Source organism: Centrocercus urophasianus, unplaced genomic scaffold (genome assembly GCF_019232065.1).
Source record: "Centrocercus urophasianus isolate 14NV4802_14NV808 unplaced genomic scaffold, USGS_Curo_1.0 seq_10, whole genome shotgun sequence".
Classification (NCBI taxonomy): Eukaryota; Metazoa; Chordata; class Aves; order Galliformes; family Phasianidae; genus Centrocercus; species Centrocercus urophasianus.
The window spans coordinates 90,035,496-90,060,235 of record NW_024884142.1 but is presented as its reverse complement, the minus strand read 5'-3'; the positions used below and the strand labels follow the sequence as shown (position 1 = coordinate 90,060,235).

Genomic DNA, 24,740 nt, shown 5'->3' with positions numbered 1-24,740 from the left:
AGAGATTCCTGCACAGCTGCTCTCCCCGGCAGCCTGATTTATGCCCTGGGATTTATGGAGCTGAACAAATGATTGTAGAAAAGCTATACACTTCATTACGCTTGGGCCGGTTTTCCCAAGCCAGAAGGCAAATCCTCTCTTCTCTACCTGTGCTCTGTTTGTGCAGCTGTTGTGCATCCTCATTGATGGTCTGAAAGTTGCAAGTGATGGAATGATTCAGGGAGCCCAATTCTCCGTTGGGAGTTGAGCTTAATAGAGGTCTAGATCTTGCTGCATTTTCTCACTGGATGTGACCTTGCAGGGGAATGCAGCACTGTGTTGGGGACCAAATCCAACTGAGCATGTAGAAACAAGCTCAGTTCCCGTTAGAGAATTTCAGGATGTCCAGGAGCAGAATGGTTCTCTAACATTATGGTTAAAGTCGTTTTTAATTGCTTCTCTTATATCTGTATGAATGATCAGAACTCAGAGTAATGAGAATTAACACCACTGCCATAAAATTAAGATACGACTCAGAACTGAACCTTTGGCTCTTTTGTTAAGTTCCCAAGAGGGAAAGGAGACTTGTACCTGCAGTTTGGCTGGGAAAATAATGGATTTAAGCACACAAAGCAGCCAAAGCAGGTTACTGGCAAATGTGTGCAGTTTTTTCTCCTCAAAATAAAAACTGGTAAAAATTTCTGTAACTTCTTTCAAATTTGCTCAGTGTTTGGTCTCAAAACACATTTCAGGAAGGAAGCAGAATACTTAGTTTCATCTCCATTAGCAGCTTTGGTAGCCTGGAAACTGAGCTGGTGCTATTTGGATTAATGAAGTGTGCAAATTAAAAGTTTTGTCTAATCCTTCCACTATATCAAGTGTAACTGAAGTCCAAACTGGTTGTTCATCAACAGTAGGTTTGCACAGATGTTGCCATGTGTGGCATAAGTTAGCCCACAGGAACTTTTCTGGTGGTGACAAATGAACCAGAAGAGACTAGACCAGCCTTTCTGATCCCAGCTTGAGTTTTTATCACTCTGTGTTAAGAAATACAGATTTCCATATTGAAACTGGGCACATGGTGTACTGCAAGTTTGCTGTTTCCATGGAGACAGCTATGGGAGCACATATTTCCTCTGAAGAAGGGAAAAGCATGGAACAAAGAACATGTACTCCAAATGGGTAGAAGTTCTTTACCAAACCCAGGCAGAAAGTGAGCCTCCTTTGGCTGTTCCTGTGTAAATGAATTTCCTGTAAACCAAACATGTTTGCATAAAGTCACAGATCACCCACATGTGCTGTGACTTCTGAAGGTTTGTGGATGGAGGTGGGGCATTACTGATCTCAGAAAGACTTGCTTCAGTGGATGAAGGAGAGTGGTAAAAAGGGCTGAGCCTGTAGAGGTTTTATGAATTCATGAAACCCTCCTGTTGGGGGAAAGGAACTGCAGAGGCTTTGTCTGTGTGAATATATTCAGTTGTAAGTGATTAGAGTGTTGGGAGAAGCATTTTGGGGCAGACCCAGCAAAGCAGACCTGCAGCAGGCACCATGTCATGCAGGGTTAATTTTTCTACCATCATTTCATCCTGTGTAAAATGAGGCTGAAAAAGTACTCCTTAAGTCCCTGTAAGAGCTGCTCCATTGGCCTTCCCCATTGAAGCTGGATCAAATCAAAATTACTTGATTGATTTAGCTCCTTCTCTACTTGCTTATCCTCTGTTACTCAATTTTCTATTACATCTGTGCCCTGTGGTCCAGCCTCCACCTCCTCGCATTGATATCTGTGCTGCTCCTGCCTTTCCAGAGAAATCCAGCACAATTTCTGCAATTGCTCTGCACTCATGCCTCCCTACTCATGGTTTCCCTCGTAGATATTCTCTCTTCCTTGCACTCTCACTACAGGCACTTGTGTCAAGGCTGTTTCATAAATGCTAGGAGCTTTTCATCATGCTTTGATGAAATTGTTGTCACAGCAGGTAGAAGTGACTGTATTCTTTTGCTGGTTGTGTGGTGTCACCACCCAAAGGTTGTTCCCCAGTTGCATGGCAAACAGTTGCGCACTGAAAGTTTTCTGCATTTTTTTTCCTTATTTTTGTGCTAGAGTAAAAGAGCTTAGTGCAGATGAGCACTGGAGGAAACTATATATTGACAGTCATGGATATTGCTCTGGTAATGGATGGTGCTGCTCTTCTTGTTTTCTGATTCATCAGGATAGATGGACTTAATAATGAGAAAACTTTGCCATGAAGATCATGTAAAGCACAGAGCGGATGAAACATGGAGTGAACAGGAAAGGCGTCAGTGGAAGCAGATGGGCAGCACAGCATGTGGTTTGCCTGGCATTTGTTGTTTTGCCATAGGAGGCTCAGAATTGAGTTACAGTGGGACTAAGAAGTGGAAAAACACTGAGACCATAAATATTCAAAAGTGCAGAAGAAACAAATGTATTGACCTAAATGACCATTGGTGACTCAAAAGCTTAGAGGCAATGTATTTAAATCGTAATTGTGCATTAACAGCAGGAAGGCGTGTGGACAGAATGGGGCTGTGAGGATGGAAAGGGCAAGCTGCTGATTTCAGGAGCAAAATACAAAATAATGGAAATAATTTCGTTGCTGGTCCACCTTCTTCTCCTCTGCCACAGAGACCCTTGACAAACCAGACTTGTAGGTTGGTGTCTTGAATTCTGCCAAAACCAACTTCAGTGCTGATACCCTTCTCTGAGCAGGGTTTTTCATTAGGCTGACTTTGTCAACAGTTCAGTTTGAATCATCACCATGTGATTCATCCTTATGAATTGCAGACAGATTGCAATTTTTGCTTTTGTTTTTCCCAGCTGAAAGCAAGCTGACCTGCAGGTTTTTGCTTTGTTGCATCCGTAGGGAAATTTTGCTGTGTTGGCCCACCGTCATTTTTCCCTCATTCTGTATTTTTTAAATAAACAGTAGAGTTTACCTTGACTGAAAGACTGAACTGACCTCTTTCAAACGAATCTCTTCCTGGAGAAGCTTGAATAAAAACCTCACTTTTATTCCTGCAATTTAATAGATCATTTTACAGATGAGATATGACCAAAGTACTACGACTGATTAAGTCTTTATGTCTTAGACTTTTGAAAACTGTTTCTCAGATAGAAAAGGTACAATGGCTATTCTGAAACCTAATCTTTAGGCATCTGGAGATTTCTTCTATATTTGGTTTTGACTTTATTCTGTGTCCTTGTAACCATAATTTGTATATATTTATATTTCCAACCTAGTTCCTGCAGTGCCTAAGTTTACTTCCCTGCATCTGTATTGCTTTGCTCTGTATTTATTCATGTTTTTGTATGCTTGCAGGGAGCTTATAAACAGGAAGGGATCAATGTTTTATAAAAACAGATAGTGATGGAAAAAGAGGGAATGGCTTTAAACTAAAAGAGGGGAGATTTAGGTTAGATGTTAGGCAGAAATTCTTTACTCAGATGGCGGTGAGGCCCTGGCACTGCTGCCCAAAGCTGTGGGTGCCCCATAGAGGTGCTCCAGGCCAGGTTGGGTGCTTCAGCTCAGGCCCTGGGCAGCCTCAGCTAGTGGGGTGCCACCCTCCCCACAGCTGTGTGTTGGAACTCAGTGGGATCTTTGAGGTCCCATCCAACCCAAGCCATTTGTGTGACATCAAGGAAAATCCTTTATATTTGCTACCATGGAAAGTTATTCTGCTGAAGATGGTTCTTCGTATTCATTTTATTTTGCAGCAAACATTGAGAGTCAAAAATGTAGAGGAGGGTAACTTAACTATTGTTAACCTGGGGTGACAGTGAGCACAAGGTTGGAGATGAAGGTGAGTTTGAGATGAAGTCTGAGAGAATTTGGAAGATGACTCTGTATAAGTAGGTGATTGAGCAATACAGCAGGTGAGATAGGTAGAAGCTTACAGAAGCAGTCATTTGAGAAGAAGCCTGGCTGCAACATGGGCATGGCAAAACAGAGAGCTCCAGAAAACAAGAAGTGTAGAAGTGCTGCAGGTGTACCTAGCTTGCTTAGAGAGGGAAAATGGTGGAGAAAGATTCTACTAAGTTCTTATGCACTCTTCAGATTTTAAGATCGCCTTTAGCCAGAATGAAGAAAGAATAGTTTCTCCTCCCCCCGATCTGCAGTTTTCTTGCACTGATTATTAGCAAGTGTGGAAGCATTTGACTCTGCGTGTGTGATGGATGCCAGGAGCACTAGAAAGCTGTCTTTGGTGGGGGAGAAGAGGGTAGAAGAAAATCTTTTCTTATATTTCCTGGGCAGAGTTCAGTGGAGCATTTCAGATGCTTGCTTTCTGATTATTGCTGTTCTGTTTGCCTTTACCTTTGAATTAGGAAACTCTGTTACTAAGCGGATGGTTTTGCATGTTAGTGTGATTGATTCAGCCCCATGGGAATGTACTGTTTGCTATTAGAAAGCAGAAAAAAAATGCATAAATTGGTAATTAAACTAAAATTAGACTTAACTTACAAATGTTGACTCTGAGATTTTCCAAGTCAGAAATTTCTGTCATTCTTTTTTCTTTCTGAGAAATGCAAACTGCTGGATTCAGAGCAAATAATGTGCATCTTTACGAAACATCAATACTCAAACTCTTCATGAAGGGGCATGGTTTAAGTTGCTGAGGCTTTGATTTCACTGAAACAGGAGGGAATGCCACTAGAGGTTGGGAAGCAGGCATTGGTATTTTGAACTGCTGCAGTTGTTTTTACCACTGCTTTTTCCCAGCTCATTTCATTCTGACTGCGGACTCAGCATCTACTGAGGCATGGTGTGGTAGTTGGGTCGGCTGGTTTCAGAGCAGATCTGAAGCATGGAGAAACGTATCTAGTGTGTTGATTTGGCCAAAGGATGGTTAATATTCAGTTGTACATCACCATCACCAAAAGACAGTGCCAGGAGCTTCTGTTTAAACCTGCAGTGTTATAGAAAACAGCATGTCATTACCTTAATCTTTTTATTCTGTTACTTAGCCATTACTCTTTTAAAAGTTTAGGCACTTCGGTTTCTGTGCAGGGACCTCCTCTGGCCTGTGTTACAAAGACAGGGAATATGAAGTAAGCTTTCTCAAATAAAATCAACCACATGTCCTCTCACCTTTGCCTTTGCATTGGCTGTCACCATTTGGGGTTATTTTTCCTATACTGCTAAGACAGAAGTAAATAGAGAAAAGAGTGGCTCCTTCTGAGATCAGAGCCTTTTTCCACTGAAGCCAACAACAGTGGTTTTGAGGTTCAGGTGATAATACAGAAAACGAAAAGAGCGATGAGACAGCTTTATACCAGGCCACAGTTAAGTGGGTTGTGCCGATGACTTTCAGAGAGGTACAGAACCCAGAGCAGCGCGTACTCAGCTCTGCTCCATCAGTTATGCAAGGGCCTTAGTAATTCTGATTGTGACACTTACCTTGGTGTTTGAAGGTATTGGAAATTTTGGGAGTTTGCTTTTAGCTTTGGTGTTCCCTTCCTGTAACTCACACAAATAAGCATTTTCTTAATTTCTGTATAGAGTATCTAGTTTCATAATTGGCGTTTAAGTGAATCAATGTACTGAATCAGCTGTTTGTTCAGATGGCGCTAAGGGTATTGTAGATACACTTGGTAGCTCAATTGCAGGTGCAGCTTTTTCAGGCTAAGCCCCTACTAAAGAGAGAGAAGTTCACGTGGAATTTGCACTGATTTATTCATACCACATCTCACATGTGGGTGAGCTGAGCCTCTAGCTTTTGTGGTGTCTTGAGCATTGGTTACTTTCAAGGATAGGCCACAAGTAAGAAACACAGGGAGTTGAGATTATCTTATTTCCAGTTAAAACATCCAGCCTAAACATAGCGGTTATAATGGCAGAGTTCATTACTTTCAAAGTGCTACAGAGGACTTACTGGAAAAGGTATTATACAGCCCGTGATGTTTTGCATAATCATTTTAAAAGCCACCCAGAACTTCTTCCTGCGTTTATCCCAAAGAAGCTGAAAATAACTTAGAAAAGCATGCTGTCAGTAGCACTGAACTCAGGGCTGCACAGTGCACACTGTTATGCAAGTTGGGGTGGTGAACAGAGTGCAACCAAAGGCTGAGTCAGGCTGTGTTGAGCTGGAATTTGTTAAGCTAATGAATGCTGATGAGCTGAGAGGGACGGGCACATAGCAGAGCCGGGGCCAAGCTGTGCTGTGTATGGTGCATGGAGGTGCCACCAGGGAAGGTCCCTGCTGTGCCAGTACTGTCCACCCAAGGGCAAGGAGAGGGGCTGCCTTCTTCAGTGCTTCTCATGTTTGTTGTCTGGGGCTATTTTTTCAAGTCTGAGTGTTTTATGAGCATGGTTGGAGTGACAGAAGCACGCCTCTAGCTCTTCCTTAGGAGCTGCAGTGGCACAGCATCTCTTGCAGCTCCATGCAAAGGTGCTACGTGGTGCTGGTCTCCAGTTCATGGGGATGTTGGGGATCATTTGAATATGCAAAGTTATCTGAAGGGGAAATTGTGCAGGAGCAGGGATGGCTTCAGTGCTGGAGCAGTTCTCAATGGAGAACTTTGAAACAAGCAGGTGTGCATATGTGCTTACGCACAAATAATGCTGTGGGGGATCAAGGGAATAGTATCGTTTGAAACAAGTGATATGGATGGTGTATCAAGATTCTGCTAACTAGAGAAGTAGAAAGCAGTAAAAATAAATGTTGCCTTGTAAAGGATCTTCGGGAACAAGACTCAAAATTTGAGGATTATAGCAGTTCTGCTGGGGAGGGACCCGGGCCCCAAGCAAAGAGCTGTATTCTTTGGAGGAGTATTGCTGAGCACCTGGCTCACCTATTGCTGACCTGCTCTCCATAACATCTGGCAGCTGCCTATCCTCTTCTTGGTGCTTTGGCAACCCAATCTGGAGTCAGCAAATGCAGCAGGAAGGGCTGTCACATTCGGTAAGCTTCAGAGTACAATCAGGGAGGGAGCTACTGCCTGGAAGTGCTTAGGCCTACTCTCTAGTCGTGGGTAAACAGGCTGCTGCTGGGAATAATCCTACCTTGGGGCAGGACTGAGGCTCTAAAATTCCCTCTCAGCGCTTCTTATGTCTCTTCATGCTAGTGAAGACAAGTGGCCGGTGCTGTACTACATCACACGTAATCCTTTCCTGGTTCACAATAGCAAGGGGAGAAAAAACTCCTTTCCAGTTAAACCCCAAAGTCTATGGGGTGCTTTGGGGGGGGAGGGTTGAGTAGTTGATCTTTGTGAGCTTTTGTGTTCGTGCGTGTAAATGCATATACATGAGTAGGCTCCAGTCTTCTCTTTATTACTTTGTTGTATAGAAGTGTGTCTTAAAATTTTGACCAGGGACATTTGCAGTCAGCCAGCAAAGTGCAGGAATACACTGTTACAGCTGAGAGTGTGCTGGCCAATTTAGCAGGAGAGATTGTTTTGTCCTTTCTGAATACTGGGTTCAGATTTATAATAAAATGAGTATATCCACTTTGGTTTCAGCAGGGCCGAAAATGATGATTTTGGAACTTCTGCTAGCAAAATAGCATCTGTGAAGGTTTTCCATGTGCTGTTGTGTCTCTGCTGTGCAGAAGTTCTGTACAGAATGTGATCTTTACGTAGCTCACTTACAGTCCTTCAACATGCAGATAATCCCATGTCCTTTTGTCTTAGAGAAGCAGACCAGCATTTTCAGTTCCTGTTGGGCAGAGTCTGGTATTGATGACTTATAACTTCCAAATGTATTCACTGATTTAGTGTTAATTTACTAGTTGTGAAGTTTGAAGCTTCTTACTAAGCAATGAAAAACCTTAGGACATTGATTCATCTTCAGATTCTCTCACAGGAAAATGGCTGAATAGGATTAGAAGGCACACCAAAGCATTTTGCAAACCACATGCCTAGGAGTTTGTTTCAGCAGAAGATTTAACTGCTCTCCAGTATTAGATATGTAATTTGTTGGCCCTGCCTGCAGCGAGGGAGTTGCAGCCTGATTGTCCTTGAGGTCCCTCTGAACCCAAGCCATTCTATGATTCTATGATCCTATGACCTGAGCTCAGTGTATGCAGTATTTCCAATCCAGAGGAACTGAAGTCATACTTCATTACTGCATGCAAAGGACTCTTGGTTTATTTTCTTCCTCTCATGAAAGTCTATGCAATCCTGATTCCTAAAGCACTGAAGGTTTTAGATGCAAGAAACTGTTATTAATTCTTTGGAGGCAGTTTGCTTAGCACTTTTCAGTGGACATGGTAATTGGATCATTTGGATTTCCAGGAGGACAGTTATGACAGGTTGCTGCAAGAAAGTGTTTTAAAACTCAGGAAGAAAGATGCTGGAGGTTTTCAGTAGGCTTGGAGTGCAGAGGCTACCTTACGTGGCTATACTGTAAAGGTTTTATTGTCATTCATTTGCAATATCTCGAATAATTTGAGTATCATCTTTCTGAAACTTTTATATTGCTTCATAACACACATATTATGTCATCTTCTCTGATGTCCACCTGTAGAGCACAGACAGACAGAGAATTTATTGCAATGCATGCTCCAAAAAAGTGAGGAAAAAAATAAGCTGACATTGCTAGAGTGATGTTTTTTCAACTCCTTCTGCACGCTTAATCTCAGCCAGTGAACTGCACAGTGTCCTTTTTCATTCACTACTAACCCTGGTCCCCATTTTCTAGAATAACTGCACGTGTTTTCTTAATGTGTTCTTTTTACAGTCACTTTTCCTACTTATCCTTTGATATTTCCCACTTGTGTCAGCAGCTTTGTTGGATTTGGTCTGTAATGAAGTCGGGAATGAATGAGCTAACAAGCTTTCCTGCCCCTGAAAGCAGTGCTGAATGCAACCAGAGCCAGCATGCAGAGGTTTTCCCTCCTTAATTGGTGGTATATTTTTGCTACTTAGACTTTAAGAATCTTTAATGAGATACAATTACACTAAAGTTGTGTTTTCCAGGGATATAAAAGAAGGGCTGGGGCCTGCTGTCTCCCAGCACGATTTCCCTGGGTAGAGCAGGAACCATAGGCTCTTGATTGCTGTGAGATGGTGGCCAAGCTCTTCTCTTGTTTGCGGTGTCAGCATCTCCTTCTCTGTGATAAATAAGACTTCTCAGAAAACACTCAGAGGTCTTGGCTTTGCTCACAGGCTCCTTGTTAGCGGTGGTGATTTCTCAACAAAATTGCCTGATTCGAGAGTTTGGCTCAAAGGCAGCTGGGCTGGGCTGCAGGCTGGACAGGGGCGATGCCATGTTGTTCAAGCAGGGCCGTTTCTTTCGGAAGGGATGTTTTGACATTGTTGTCTAAAAGTTTCCAAGCTGAACTGATTTATATACATGGTTCTGTAGCAGTTTCTCATGGTACTGCTGGACCAAGGTTTTTGGGACCATTTCAGATGAAGTGCTTGATCCTGAAGAGGAAAAGCATGCTTTTCCCAGAAGCAGAAGATGGATGGGCCCAGCAAAATGCTGTGACTCACATGCATCTTTTCTCTGAAGGAGGAAATCACAGTTGGTTTCTGTTGCAGCCTTGTCCCTCACGAGGTGGTGGTGATCTTCCAGGATGTAGTAACCTCTTTGGTTGTTCAAAACACATAGTCTGAAAACGTTTGTATCTTAGCCATTTAAAAGCTGGGAAACGAAGAAACTCACAGTAGCATTCGTCTTTGTAGATTTGCACTGACTACCCAGAGATAATGTGATTTTTTTAGTCGTTGCATCTAAGATTTAACATTATGTCTTCTACTGACTTATCTGGGGCCAATCTCAGAATTTCCGCACTGGTTTCAAATTAGAGCAGAAGGGGTCTCTATTTATCCATTAAATCTTTATCTCCCAGTTAAATTGAGAGTGGGTGAGACCCATCACTTCCTAGTTGCGGTTCAGGGACACCAAAAGTTTACACAGCAAGATTTCTTACCTCTGAAAAACTCAGTGCTGAGGAATTGTTCAAATCAAATGCAGATGTTGACCATGGTGCATGATGAAGTGGAAGAAGATAGAGCGAGCATTGCTTTATAAATGTTCAAAGCTTTGTATAAAAATCTTACAGTAAACTTTGGGAAGGAGAGTAAGTTCTAGCAAATCATTTAAGAGATCGCTTCTCATTTTTAATATGGAGAATGAGTATAGGATAATAGGATGAGAATCGACTTTCAAACCAGTTTTTCAGTTCTATGCAGAGAAAAAAAGAACTGGAAATATGTAAGAAGTAAAAATGTACAGTGGAATCTAAGCATTTGCAGTTTATTTTAGATCATTGAAATGTTTCTCCTTCACATTCAAGTGATGCAGAGCAAAACTTGATAATAAGTTGACAGTAAGGCAGGAAGCCCACAATCATGATTTTAATCTTCTCAGTACTTGCTGTGGGTGTGTTAGTCTATAGACATGTTTGCATTTTGAAGATATTTTGACATATAATCTCATTTTCTTCTATGTCTTGGTAAACACAAGTCAGACAATGTGTTTCACTCTGAAGAGTGTTTTTATTATAAGAGACTCTCCATTAATTACGTGGCCTTCACTTCTTTAGATCGTACATTGCAAAATGATCTTTATATTACAAATGAAAATGATAGTGGAAAGAGCAATTCCTGAGAGCCAGAGCCCCTGCCTCATTAACACCTTGACTCTGGAGTGTGTGGTGCTGTCACAGCTGTACATCCCTGTTGGTGCATGTCGCTGCATACCCTGCAGTCTGCTCTCTGCATGCTGGGAAATAATAATAAATAATAATAATTATTATTTATAATTTATATTTATAATAATAATAATAAAATTCACCTGTGCTAGTGAAGGCACCCCCAGCTACCCACTTGGTAGGTCTGTAATGCCAGCTTTGTGGTCACCATCAAGCGTTGGGGAAGAAACTCAGTTTCAGAAGAACTTTACACAGAGAGGAGAAATAAGTTATTTGAATGCCCAAGAGCCTTATTATTTTATTGTGTTGCATGTCAGTGGCAGTCCATGTGTTTTGCCAAGGCTTTGTCAGCCCACTGAGGATGTGGGCCAGAATGCAGATTACATGTAACCTGGTGCACGATCAGTCAGAGCAACTTTTCAGGTGATTTTCAGGCAGTTTCTGAGACCTTTCTCTTGACAAATGTGTGTTTTCATATTCCTGCAGTTCTTACAGTACAGTCACCTGAACCTGTAGAAATGCTGATGTGTAATTAAATAATACTGTTTCACTACTGTGGTTTTCTGTAGGGTTTCTTGCTCTTTCTGCTCCCTCTATGTGCTCTCCCGTTGTGTCATCACATTTCTTCTTGGTAGTGTTTCCTGAATGTTTTGGCTTTTTTTAATTCAAAACATTAAAAGTGAGTGGCTGTTTCTTAGTCCTTAGTTACACCCTTCATAGTATAGCAGTATGTATTTGGAAATACTATATAATAAAACCCCAGAAAAATATTTCAACTGCTTCTAAGCTTCTGAAGTCACTTGAGGTATGGTATGTTGTGCTGAATGGGCGTCTTATTTAACACCCTGTCCTGTGGGTGTCCAGCATTTCCAGCATTTTACCATCAGTTATTTCAAGCTGAGCACCCAAAGGATCATTTGTTTCTTAAAATCAGGAATCTTTTCATTTGCTAGGGCTAGAAATATTTTGAGATACCTCCTCAGGTTGGAGATTTGTGGGGTTTTTTTGTTTGCTTGGTTATTTTTCTTCGCTTGCTTGTTTTTCCCCTTTTTAATGTGCCTCGAGGTGTTGCAGACAAATTCACTGCAGGAGACTCTGTCTGTACATTGCTGCATGAGTGTGAGTGTGTATAAGATAATAGAGAGTGACTGACTACAATATGTGCATTTAAGCTACTCACTGAAAATTACTGAGCATTAAAATCCACCGGGAATCACACGAGTTCTAAATTAGGGAAGCACATGTCATTCAGTATGTGGAAATGAGTCCTTGTACAAGAGCAGCTCTCAATAAAAAGACTGAGTGTTGTTCCCTAGAGTACATAAATCCTAGTTTGACCACTCTGTACCAGCTTTTACTATTTCTCTAAAAGCTTATGTTGCCTTTTGTAAGTATTTTTTTCCTGTATTTTGTTCCACTGTGCATTTCTTGTGGGCCGTCTGTCAAGAGACTGTGCTGTGCTGTGATGAGTGAGCTGTAAAGAAAGTATTGTGGTGCTTAACGTGGACAGGTTCTGGACAGCTTATAATTGTTTAAATGTGTTTTTAATTACATGGTGCAGTGTCACAGTAACTCTGAAAAACTGGCAATTTGACCTAAGGTTGAAATGAGCCAAATGCTGTAGGGTAAATGAGCATTTTTAGGAAGGATGATACTTTTGTGCTCATTAGATATGGTCAGGATGTCAGTCCGAATATGTTTTTCTATAATTAAAGCATGTATGAGGGCTGTTCCAAAAATAATGCCTCCAATTTTATTATGTTGGTCCATGACATCAGAGGCAGGTGTTGGTAGTGCAGCAATAGAGGTTGAACCTTCCCACCTATGTTCTGTTACATTTTGTTGCCATGTGAAAGACGGCAGCAGAGGGCAGTCTGAAAAATGATGTCCAATATGGAAGCTCATATGAACCAAAAGTAATTGAATTCCTCTATATAGAAAAACATAGCACTCATTGATACTCACTGATGCTTGCTGAACATTTCTGGAGACCAGGCAGAGGATGTGAGTGCAGTGAGGCAGTGTGTGCTGCATTTCAGAAGAGGCGGCAGTGACATGAAAGACAGGCTGTGTTCCAGACAGCTGTGCACAGCTGTCACACCACAAAATGAAGAGCGTCTCAGTCACGTTTTCCACAAGAAGCGGCAGATTACAGCCAGGGAACTGAGCACAGAGCAAGGCTTTGGAAACTATGGTGACAACACTGGAATATTGCTAACTTTGTGCCAGTTGTATCCCACAGATGCTTGCATAGGAAGAGAAGGCACACCATCTGTAGGTTTGTCAGAACATATTGAACCACTGTGAGGCTGAAGGTGATCGTTTACTCCTGGTCACATCATTACTGGTGATGAGACATGGTATCACTGCTTTGAGCTGGAGTCAAAATGGCAGTCTGTAGAGTTAGTGACATGAGAATTCCCCACCGAAAGAAAAGTTCAAAACACAGCCTTCAGTGGGTAAAGTGATGTGTGCCATCTTTTAGGGTAGGAAAGGAGTGATTCTCTTGGTTTCCCTGCAACCCTAGCAAACCATCAACTCTAATTGCTACATTTTGACCCTGATTAAGCCTCAAGCTTCCAGAGTGAGGTCAGAGAGCAAGACAGTGTTTATCTTGTAACACCATTATGCCAAGCCCTGTACTAGTTTGAAAGCTGTGGAGCACAAGGTCAGTTTTGTCTGGACTGTCCAACCACCCCTACCATACAGTGTGGATTTGGTACCTTCTGACTGCCATCCATTTGATCTGATGAAAGATGGACTGTGTGGACAGCATTTTCCTAACAGCAGTGCTATCCTAGCAGCTGTGAAACAGTGGGTCACCTCCACTGGTGCAGATTTTTAGGGGCACGGCATGCAGGCTCTTGTTTTTTTCTTGGCAGAAATGCATAGCTAATGGTGATGACTGTGTTGAAAAATAGTGTGTTGTAGCTGAGAATTTGCACTATATGTAGTGTTATATAGTATAGTCAAATAGTGTTATTGTGCTCTGTGTATCTGTTACAGTTTCCATGGAAATAAATAGGAGGCGTTACTTTTGGAGTGACCTATGCATTTTAAAAGTGTTTAAATAGCTCTGGAGTCTTTCCTATCTTAAAAAATGTAATGAGTCTTGAAAATCCATGGGATGTAGACAAGTAAGTTGAATCCTGTTGACCATCAGGCATGTTTGTGGCTAAAATTCATGTCGGCATGCTATGAAAATAGTATTTCTGTACTTTTGAATCAAATAGGTAAGAGGGTGGAAAATCCTTATGGTAACAGGTGATTGATTTGTTATCAGTGATGCTGTTTACATGGAGAAGAGCTTAGTTAGCACTGTGGTGGAGGATTCTCAATATTGAGGCTGCATTGGCTGGCTTAATTCATTCAAGATTCGTAGATCCTTTTTGTAGTCTCTGGGTGGTTACATATTGTCATCTTGATTCATTGGTAGGGTGCATGAGAACGCTTTGTTCTACTGTTTCCAAATTGAAACACTAAAATAATAAAGCAGAGGGTTAAACAGAGACCATGGAGAAACTGGTCTCAAATTGATGAACCTACCTGGCATTCTCCTGCCGGCAGTGTAAACCATCCACTTGACAAATGAAACAGTACCTTTAATGAGGTCTGAAGCTGTTTATGTAAAAGAAATAACAGGATCACCCTTTAGATAAGACCAGTAAAAGAATGACCCAACAAAAGACATTCTGCCCATACAGAAATGTCCGGGTGTTGTTGGGAAAGCATTTAGCAGTAGGTGGACAGTTGGATTAGATATCTTAGGAGTCTTTTCCAACCTTGATGATTTTTTCCAGTGGTAATCTGTGCTCTGATTGTAGGCAGCAGGAAATGAGCCCCACCAGGAAGTTTAGAGCCATCCTTACAGCAAACAAAGAAATACGAAGCTATTGTTGCTGGTATTGTTTAATGTAAAGAATATTAAACTTTTTTCAACTTTTTTCTCATTTTAATAGCTACATATATATATATATATATATATATACACACAGATATGTCAGCCTGTGTATGCAAAATGATGTGGCAAAGCAAACTTCTCTGTGTGGGCCAGAATCAATGTTTTCTGCATGTTTCCTTCCATCCTGTATGATGACCCATGGACTTGACTTTCACTTCTTAAAAAGGAAGAATGACAGGTCAGAATGGAAAAGCTGCTTTGTAGCTGAGGGAGAGCTGCTGGACAGTGAGTTAACACAGGCTTATCAAGAGCCAGCCCGCCTCTGGAGCTCCACTGAAGAGCTGTCGTAAACCCCTGGCTTGAAAGCAAGGCAGGTGGCAAAGGTGAATTTGTCTTGTGAATTTTCTGTGGTTTGTGCCTTTGTTCATGGCCAGGTTCAATCTCCTTCAATGTGCTTCAGCAGTGGGGAGTTACAGCTGTGCCAGCTGAAGGAGAACCAGTGTGACTTCTGCCTCTTGCTTGTGGAGTATTTCAGAGCTGCCATCAGTCAGTGAGCAGACAGTAGCTCTCACCTCAAGATGGAATACCAGCCCGACTCACATTTATCTCAAGTACTGGCTATGCAAGCTGGTTGACACATTAATTTAGTTTGTGCTTCTCAGTTCGTACTCTTTTCGCTTATGATCAAATATTGGAAAAGGTTACAATTAATCACAGAGTGAGAATGGAAGCTGGCAAAGCTAATGATGGATTATTACATCCTGTCTGCTCTGTAGGAGAGTAGCTGGGGGACTTGCATGACAGAAAACTATTGTTAGTAATGAGAAATTACTAAAGGAAAGCAACTTACACCCATCTCCCATTTTGCAACCTATGTTTCTTCTTTGGAGTTTTTAAAAATGAAGCAATTTGCTAACGCTGTTGGCTTTAGCCACGTTTTGTGGCTACGTGGCTGCCTTTGCAGTTGTGAGGCACCGAGAGGTTTCAGCTCTTGATGCAGCCTTGTGCTCTGGGCTCACAGCAGATGAATGGTCAATGTGTGAAGCCAATTTCCAAACACTAACAGCGTGTCTGCCCCCAGGCTGCAAGATTGTACAGCAGAGGAGCCACAGGGAGTCCTTGCAAAAAAAAAAAAGCCAACGTGAACTGGTGGACTGTCTGTGGTGTGTGCTTGTTCTTTGAAAATGAACTAGTTGCTGGTTGTTAAAAAGCGAAAGTGGTGCTGGGCTGAGACAGATGATGAAAAATGAGCCTTTCCTGAGGGAGTTTTTACGACCCAGCCACGTGCTCAAGCAGCAAAAGCTTTGGGTAAGAAATACTTCCAGGTTTCCCAGGGCAGACTTCTACCTGTGGCTATCAGTAAGTGATGCTGCTGGGCACAGAGTATTCCCTTGATTTAATGGGACACAGCATCTGGCTGCTGAAATTATAACATAAGGAAAAGAAATGGAGCTTTTGTAACTGTGGTATGCAGTCATTAAAAACTAAATTTTAAAGTAAAAATACCCATCTCACTTTATATTATTTACAAGGCTTTCTTATGCTTTTAAGTATGGTGAAATTTCATAGTCCATTGCTCGCTGCTGGTCAGCAGGATTGTCTGGGATTGCAAGTGCTGTTGTCAGTGCCTAGGGTGCACCTGGGCTCCCTGGTAGTTTTCAAGGTACAACACGAAATAAACCTTACTTACTAGCCTAATTTTCAATTTAAAGAAGAGCTACCTTCTGAGAGGGAAATAAAACTGCATCTCCTGCTTTTTCGTTGGGAGCAGGGCCTGGATTTTGGTTGCTACTTAATCCACAGACTTCTGTTTACACGTTTGATGATTTAAATGAATAGCTCCTAGTATATGGTAAAAGATAAATAGAACACCTTAAGCCATAAGTCATAAGGTGTTCTGTGTTCCTTTTATTTCAGCTGGTCGGGTTTTACATGCCATAAGTGCATAACTGTGTTCTCCAGGGCTGTTTGCATCAGTTTACACTTTCAGCATTTCTGTTCATCAGCTTGTCTCCATATCCACTATCTCACATACAGAGGAGAGTCCTAGGCTGGAGCCAAGGGTATGAGTCTGTGTAACTGGAGCAACCTGTCATCTCTTCATGGTAGCCTACAGGACAAACTTAGAGACACAAGCTGGACAAGACTTCAAATTGTCATAGAGAGGCTGTTGCTGTGCGTCCATGGAGGTGCTCTAAGTTCATACACCCTCTTGCAAGGACCTGAATGGTCTCTTTGTATGTGACTGCGAGGCAGCACACAGGCGACGGAGTACATTTGCTTTGCTAGTCTGTGTGCCATAACCTTGCATGTGCAGGTGTATCAGATGTGGGGGTTTTTTTCAGCATGTCATGACTTGACTCATCATCGAAAACCACACTTGAAATTTGGGCTTGTCCAGATGTCTGTTGCACTGCAGTGATCAGTGAATTATTTGTGTGTGTGAAAAGGAGTCAAATGAAAAGGAGCCACTTTTTTTTCCTAGCCTTGTATAGATCTAACAGCCAGGCTTTGCTGGTTGAGTCTAATTCAGTTTGTTAGGAACTGCAGTAAGCAGCATTGAGTTGAGAGGTGCCGTGATTACTCCCGATAGTGTGTTTTCAGGATTGCCTCTGTTCCTGCAGCAGCTGGATGAGCTTTGTTATAACCATTCGGCATGCACCAGCACGGCAGAGTGTGCCTTTCTTGAGAGGGAAAGTGAATAACATGAAGACTGGAATGTTACAGGGCAGGGTCTCTTAAACCTTATGAATGGCTGTACTGCTGTCAGTACTGGCTATTATACCAGCCTCTGCCCAGACCTCTCACTGAGCATCACCTTGCCCCACACATGTAGCAGTAACCAACCAGTCTGTGTGTTAGCAAAGCACCTACAAGCAGAGGACAGACGTCCCAGTTATGCTCATTCCCACAAAAATAGCAACACCTTAGGAGTATGACAGCTCTCATTTCCTCTCGTTCGGTAGGGGAGAGCGCAGGAGAAGCTGGACAGAGCGGTGCCACTTGCTGAGAGACTTGGCATGGTCAGGAATACATTGAAGGCTGTCAAGAGGAATTTAGTTAAGGGTGAGTGCTCTGGCATGGGGAGGGACGGATGAGGGTGCCCAGCAGGCAGCCCCCCACAGCCACCAGCCTCCCTGTGTCTCTGCTCAAAGCAGGCAATTGCCCCATGGCCTGCAGTATATTTTCTTGACCAACTCCATTAGGAAGTCAGATTTTGCTAACAACTGCAAGAGGATAGCAGTGCTCTGTGACAGAGATTGGGTAAATGGTGCCTGAATGAATGTTTCTTTAAAAGAGTGCATTCTGTGCTTTTGATAGAAAGTTTGTTAATGTTTATGTTGCACAGATGCCATTCAGCATCCTGAGGAAATGGAGAGGTCAATCATTTCTCTTCGGATACCTTTGTGCCTTCTATTGCTAAAACAATTTGATAAGCCTTGGAGAGCATTTTCATTTATTCATTTCTCCAGGCTGTTTACTGCTTTTCCACATGATTAAATGCTTCATTTTTTTAATATCAGATCAATAAAATCATGGCAGAAAGATTAAATTTTCTCTTTTTGAGGTCTGAGGATGAAGTACCTTGTATGGCATATTCTGGGGACAAAACCAAGGCTCTTCTAAGCCGGAATCACTGAAGAGTGACTGGCTTGGCTTCCTCAAACGATGTCCTCTGTAGGGAACAAGTGGCATCATTCACATGCAGCAATGCTTCAGTGCTGTGGTTTGAAAAGGAGAGGGTAGTTGAAGTGATCATTGGTTTGACAAAGCTTAGTGTATGGAGGTTGGTTTGGGCACACAGCCCTGGCAGCTGCAGCCTGACATGCGTTCTCCCATTCACAAATGCTGTTTGAGATAGGTGCAAATCCATGGAGGATCCATGGAAGTGTAAATGTTTACATGTGTGGTGATCTAAGAATGTGACCATGCCTTCAATTGTGCTGTATTTAAAAACAAACAAACAAAAAAACCTGTCTGGATGGCTGGGCCCAGAGAAGGTGGTGAATGGAGTGAAATCCAGCTGGTGACCAGACACTAATGGTGTTCCCCAGGGGTTGGTACTGTGGCTGGACCTGTTTAATTCTTTGTTGACGATTTTGATGAGAGAATTTGAGTAACTTTGCAGATGACTCTAAGCTGGGGGGAAGTACTGATCTTCCTGAGTGTAGAAAGGTCTTACAGAGGGACTTGGCCAGGTTGGATCAGGGGGCTGAAACCAGCAGGATGAAGTTCAGCAAGACCAAGTGTCAGGTCCTGCACTTTGGTTACAACAACCCCATGCAGTGCTTGGGACAGAGTGGCTGGAAAGCTGCATGGACGTGGGGGTGCTGGTCAACACTTGGCTGAGAATGAGCCACCAATGTGCCCAAGTGGCCATGATGGCCAGCAGGGGAAGGGAGGTGATTGTCCTCCTGTAGTCAACTCTGGAGTGGCTGCACCTGGAATACTATGTTCAGTTTTGGACCCTCGCTACAAGAATGGCATAGAGGCACTGGAGCGTGTCGAGGCAAAGAAGCTGGTGTATGAAGCACAGATCTTATGAGGAGTGGCTGAGGGAGCTGGGATTGTTTAGTCTAGAGAAAAGAAGGCTCAGAGGAGACCTTATTGCTCTCTACAACTGCATGAAAGGAGGTTGTAGTGAGGATTGGGTGAGGGATTGGCCTCTTCTCTCAAATAAATAGCAATAGGACTAGAGGGAGTGCCCTCAAGTTACACCAGGGGAGGTTCCGGTTGGATATTAGGAAGAATTTCTTCTTCAAAAGAGTGGTGAGACATTGGAACAGGCTCCTCTTGTGATGATGGAGTCACCATCCCTGAACGTGTTTAAGGGAAGGCTAGATGTAGTACTTAGTGACGTGGTTTAATGGACAGTATTAGTGGCAGGTGGATGGTTGGACTAGATAATCTTTAAGGTCTTTTCCAACTGTAATGATCCTATTATTATTCTTAGAGAAAAATCAGAGGAAATGAAGTTTGCTTGGTATTGCTGTGTGTATTAATTCCAGTTGTTCAGAGGGAGTGTGGTAAGGAGAGGTCAGCTTTGCTTTGCAGTGAAACAGAGACCTTGCTGGCTAATGAAGCAGAGGCAGCACACAGCATTTGTTATTGATGCCATTAAGAGCCAGACAGGGCTGTGCTCCTTTTGACAGTGCCAAGTGGCTGTTTGAAGAGCTGGTGAAGAGCCTGCGGTGCCCAGAGCCCTCCTGCCCCACTCCAGTGGTGTCAGAGATGCTATCAGCAGGGTTTCCAGGACACCTGTAATGGACACAGCCCCATGGGAGATGCTCTTCAGCCACAGAGATGCACAGCATTTGTGCTTTTGCCTGCATGGCTGAATCTGTCTCTTGTTGTATGAGGTGCTGGTATCCCTGTCTCTGTGCTAGAGCTTCACGGTCGATTTAAGCTAATGTAAGCATGAGCTGCAGTCAAAAGGGAGAGCTTCTACTGCTGCCCCTATGTGAACGGTGGCCTGAGCATCATATTTGAGAGTTAAATATTCTACTGAGAAAGTAAAAGTGTCACTGAACCAGATTTCACATTTACATTCATCTGCAGTAGTATTTTAAAATTGGAAGATAGCAGTATAACAAAACACAGTTTAACAGCCTGGAGAAGAGGAGGCTGAGGGGAGGCCTCATGGCAGCTGCAGCTCCTCACGATGCAGGGAGCAGTGATGAGCTCAGCTCTCTGCTGTTCTGAGGGGTCAGCATGGAGTTGTGTCAGGGAAGGGGCAGGTGGTGGTTAGGGACAGGTCTGCCCCAGAGAGCAGTGGGCACAGCACAGGTTGCCCAGGGCAAGCATGGAGTTGCTGGAGCTCAGGGAGCAGGACTTTTAGGCACTGTGTTTGGGTCTTGGGTGGTGCTGTGTGGAGCCAGGAGTTGGAGTCACTGATTCCTCTGGGTCCCTGCCAACTTGGCATACTCTGTAATTCTAATAACATTTTGTTGAATTATTATTGTTTTTAAAGGCAATATGTACCATTGCTAGCTGATGAGCTTTTACCTACTGGCTCTGAATGGTTCCATGCAACCAGTAATTGCATTAGGGAATAAGTCTGGAGTGGAAACCATGCAAGTATGGCATTCATTAGATGAAGAAGCAAATTTCTAGTGCTGCTGGTTTAAAATACAACTCCAATAGGCCTTACAGATTCAAATCCCAGAGGGTGAATGAAATCAATCCAGTGCCATTGATCTGATGCCAGCTGTGATTAGTGGAGCCCCATGGATGAATGGTGCCTGAACTGCTGGCTGCTTCTGTTTTAGCCTTCAAAGTGAGTAACAGAGTTCAACTGCTAAGACTTTGGGCTAGTCTGGAAACATTTCTGCAAGTGCTGCATGGTACCATCAGTAAGAAAAATAAAAGGGTTGTAATGTTGGAAGTGGAAAAAGGGCCTGGTAGCAAAGTGATGGTTATAATATGTTTCAGGAGAAAAAGGTGAGGAAGACAATTCAGGTTAGTAGACATGGAGAGACTGTCAAACAGGGCAAATTTGGAGGGAGTTCAAGGAAGGGAAATGAAGCCTGAGAAGATGAGACCTGCAAAAAGAAGAAAAAAAAAAGGGCCAACAGAAGCATGTCTGCCCCATCTAAAGAAAACACACACAAGGGAGACATTGTCACTTGCAAATGTATGGGGGGAGGTATCAATTTCCTAATAACAGACTTGATCTATTAATGAAATAGTAAGGTGGAATGAGAGTAGAACAAAAACCTGATTTATCATCCCATCTCATCTGCAATGGCAGCAGTGCGACTGTATTTTCTTCACCTGAGTCATAAAGGTGAAGCAGTGTCTTTACAGCCTCTTCGTGTAGCTGCTGTTTAAGGCAAATACTTTTGTTTCAGCTGCTTTAGGACCTAGGAAGCCCCACTTGAAATGGCTGCAAGATCAAGGTGGAGAGCTGTCTTGAGGCAAGCAGAGAGGTTTCTGAGAACAGGGCTGTATTTCATTGAAAAGCAGCAGGACCTTTCTTTGTTTCCCTGGGGCCAGGGATTTCTCCTGCTTCCTTAGGCATCAGTTTTCTCAAATCCTTTGTAAAAGTAACTTCTGAACTTGCATTATCACTGGACTGTGCTCTGGTTTAAGGTGGGACCCAGAAACCCAAGGATTAATCCAAATGGTCAACATGTTGACTGTTTCCTGTGCTGACACAGTGAGCAAATACTTTATTCCCTTTTGATTTGTAGTTAATTCCTCTTTCCACTTTACCCTGAAACTTTTCATGCCCCAGCAATCCACGCATACCCTCTGCAGACCCTCTTGCTGCCTCCTCAGCTGTCCTGGGAGAAAGACCAATTCACTGTCATCCTAGGGACAGCCAAAATGAAGCTGAACCACAAAATAGTGTAAAGATAGCTGAAATCCACACAAAGTCAGAATCAAGTTTGGAGCAAGTTGCCACACTGACATTTGTAAGCTTATTTGAACAAGTAGTTTGGAGCAGAATATTCCACACAGAGTGCCTCTGGTCAGCCACAGCGATGCTAAATAAGTAGTGCTAAATAGTGGTGATGCTAAATAAGTTGCACTTGCACTTCCCATGAGAAAAGAGTCCACCAGTCCCTGAAACACAGGTTGAGCTCCTCCTTCTAGAATTGATGCAAGGCTGTGGCATGCATTGCAAAAAAAAACATCTGAGGTCTAAGTGTGAGAAAGTAAGTTTGGGAGAATTTCCATCACAAATAGGATGTAATGTATGGTTTAACCATCCCAGGGTGCTAACAACACCTTGAGAATAACAGAAGGATTTTGATTAACAAGCCTCCAATCATGCCATGAAGTAACTAATGTAATTGATCAAAAAACCTCAGTTTCTGCAGAGTAAATGCTGTAGCAGAGCTTTACCAGACAGCCAGGTCAACTTTGGTCAGTCCAGCAGCATACAAGCATGGAAAGTCACTGTTCCTCTGACAGCCTCCAGTTCCTAGCTTGTGTGGATTGGTAGCAGGGGGACTTCTCTCTTCCCATCCAGATTAATGCAGATAGTGTGCATCATCTGCAAAAAAAAAGAATGAGCTATTCCTCCATCATGCACTTCTGAATGAGTAGGGTATTTGCTGTAATTAATCCCACCTGAGGGTGCTGGTCCCAAGCCAACAAGCTGCACCCACCCAAGCAAAAACCCAGGTACTTTGGAGATGCACTGTTGTCTTTCAAGGACCTTGTTGCCATCAGAATGACAACTGGTGCTATGTGAAAGTAATGATTATGGCATCTGATAGTATTGTGAAGCAGGACCCTTTACAAATGCAGATGAAGGCACTTAGGCCAGATTAGTGTTAGATCTGTACACGCCATCTAAAATGGCAGTGTGAGAATAAAATCTGCTTTCACTGCTGCTGGGTGCAATCTAGCTATGAACATACAGGGGCCAGGCTCTCAGCTGGGTTGAGTTGTCTTTTCTGTGAGATGTAGTATATAGATTTAAGATGTGAAGCTGTGTGTTTGTTGTAGTGGTGTGTCAGGGTGCTGCTGTTTGAGCAAAGCAGTATAGGGCTGCAACTGTAAAGCTCGGGGCTGTGAGCTTTTGTGGGATGTACCTTGCAGTGCAAGCAGGCCAGAAGAGGAAGGAGTAGGAAGTAAGACCTGGGGCTTTCTCTTCTGGGTATGGGGGCAGTTCCTTTTTTCAGAAGGTATCATTAACATGTGTAGATTAGAGACTTAGTTAAGTTTATGAAATCTCAAAAGGAGATTTCTCTGTAGAACGTCCTCTGAGAAGGGGGTAGACCTCAAAGCTGGTACGCTTGGAGGAAGATCTATGTAGGTATTTGGTTGACAACATCCAGCAGAATTGTCCATACGGCAGAGGGAACAGCTAATGGCTGCAGCAAAGCATTAAGATGTTTTTTTCCCCTGTTACTTCTCCAGGTTTTTCCACCATGTTCGGAAAGAAAAAGAAAAGGCTTGAAATTTCTGGGCCCTCTAACTTCGAACATCGTGTCCATACTGGCTTTGACCACCGGGAGCAGAAGTTCACAGGACTACCTCAGCAATGGCACAGCTTGCTGGCAGACACGGCCAACAGGCCAAAGCCTATGGTGGACCCATCATGCATCACTCCCATTCAGCTCGCACCTATGAAGGTATTGTGTAAGGTCTTTCTTTCTTGTTGCCTTTGAATTTCCTGACCTATCTTTAATTGCATAGTTGAAGCTGGCATGAGCTTACCCCTAAAATGCCTGTGTTTGCACTGAGAAGGTACTTGCTGCGTGAGGTGTTGGGCACTTCTTTTTCTGATTTCTGTATGGAACTACATCTCAGTGAAGGGTTATCTGACAGCTGTGATGTAACCACTTCTGTGTCCTTAATCTGCCCACGTTGCTAGAAATATAAAGGAGATCAGAAGGAGGACGTGTTAGGCTTGGCCACCAAGCACCAAGAGACAGAAGATATTTGTTTGCATCACCACGAGCATCTGGGAAACAGGCATAGCTGGGGCAGAGGGGCAGAGCTGCAAGCCCAGAGAATTGGAAATCCAAATGTTTAATACTAGGGCTATGAGGTAAAACTGTATTTATAAAACTTGTCCCAGAAGAGCATGTGTCACAGGCTTTGCTTGGGCCATGTGTTCGCATTCCTGGGCTGCAGAAGAAAAAGCTGCAAGTCCCAGTGGAGGCTCCAAATGTTGCTCCTCTGCAGCATAAAATACCTTGATAATTAATTTAAGAAAGGTGCTAGAGGCAAAGGCAGGCAGGGAGGGATAAGTACAAGGAAGGAAGAAAATTATATTGCTTGTTAAGCCCAGAAAAGAGCTCATGGAGGGATCTTGTTGCCATCTGTGAGCACCTGCAGGTTAATGCAGATGGTGGAGCAGAGCCCTTCTCTGGGTGACAGAATGGAGGGAGCAGACCCAAGCTGTGGCTTGGGAAATTCAGACCAGACAGGTGGCGAAAAAACATTGCTCAAAGGGTGGAGCAGCACTAGATGGGTGCCATTTTGGCTCTGAGCTACCCGTCCTTAAAAGTGCAAGATACAGTCAGACAAACAGCCTCATTTAGTAATGGTTCTGACATTGCACATCCTGATGTCCCACTAAATACCACCTGTGTGCTGGCAGTACCATACACCCCTTGCTGTCATGTGGCTGAAAGATAAATTTAGGATTTCATCCTCACAGATTTTTCTGAAGCAAGGGAAAATCAGATAATCCTGGGAGCACAGACCCTGTGTTTATATTTGATAAGTGCTCTTTGCTAAATTTGCATTTACTGCCTGCACCTGAAGGACACTCAGTAGTTGC

At 43.1% G+C, this 24,740-nt stretch overlaps 1 protein-coding gene across 2 annotated transcripts in view; it reads left to right on the top strand.

Moving 5' to 3' along the window:
• The window catches only part of PAK5 (p21 (RAC1) activated kinase 5), a 103,069-nt gene that overhangs the window by 43,811 nt on the left and 34,518 nt on the right, over nucleotides 1-24,740 (top strand). For both annotated transcript variants that reach the window (XM_042818299.1, XM_042818292.1), the window contains exon 3: nucleotides 23,369-23,583. In XM_042818299.1, the coding sequence (XP_042674233.1) occupies nucleotides 23,380-23,583 (204 nt within the window). In that variant the 5' untranslated portion in view covers nucleotides 23,369-23,379. The remainder of the gene's footprint in view (nucleotides 1-23,368; nucleotides 23,584-24,740) is intronic.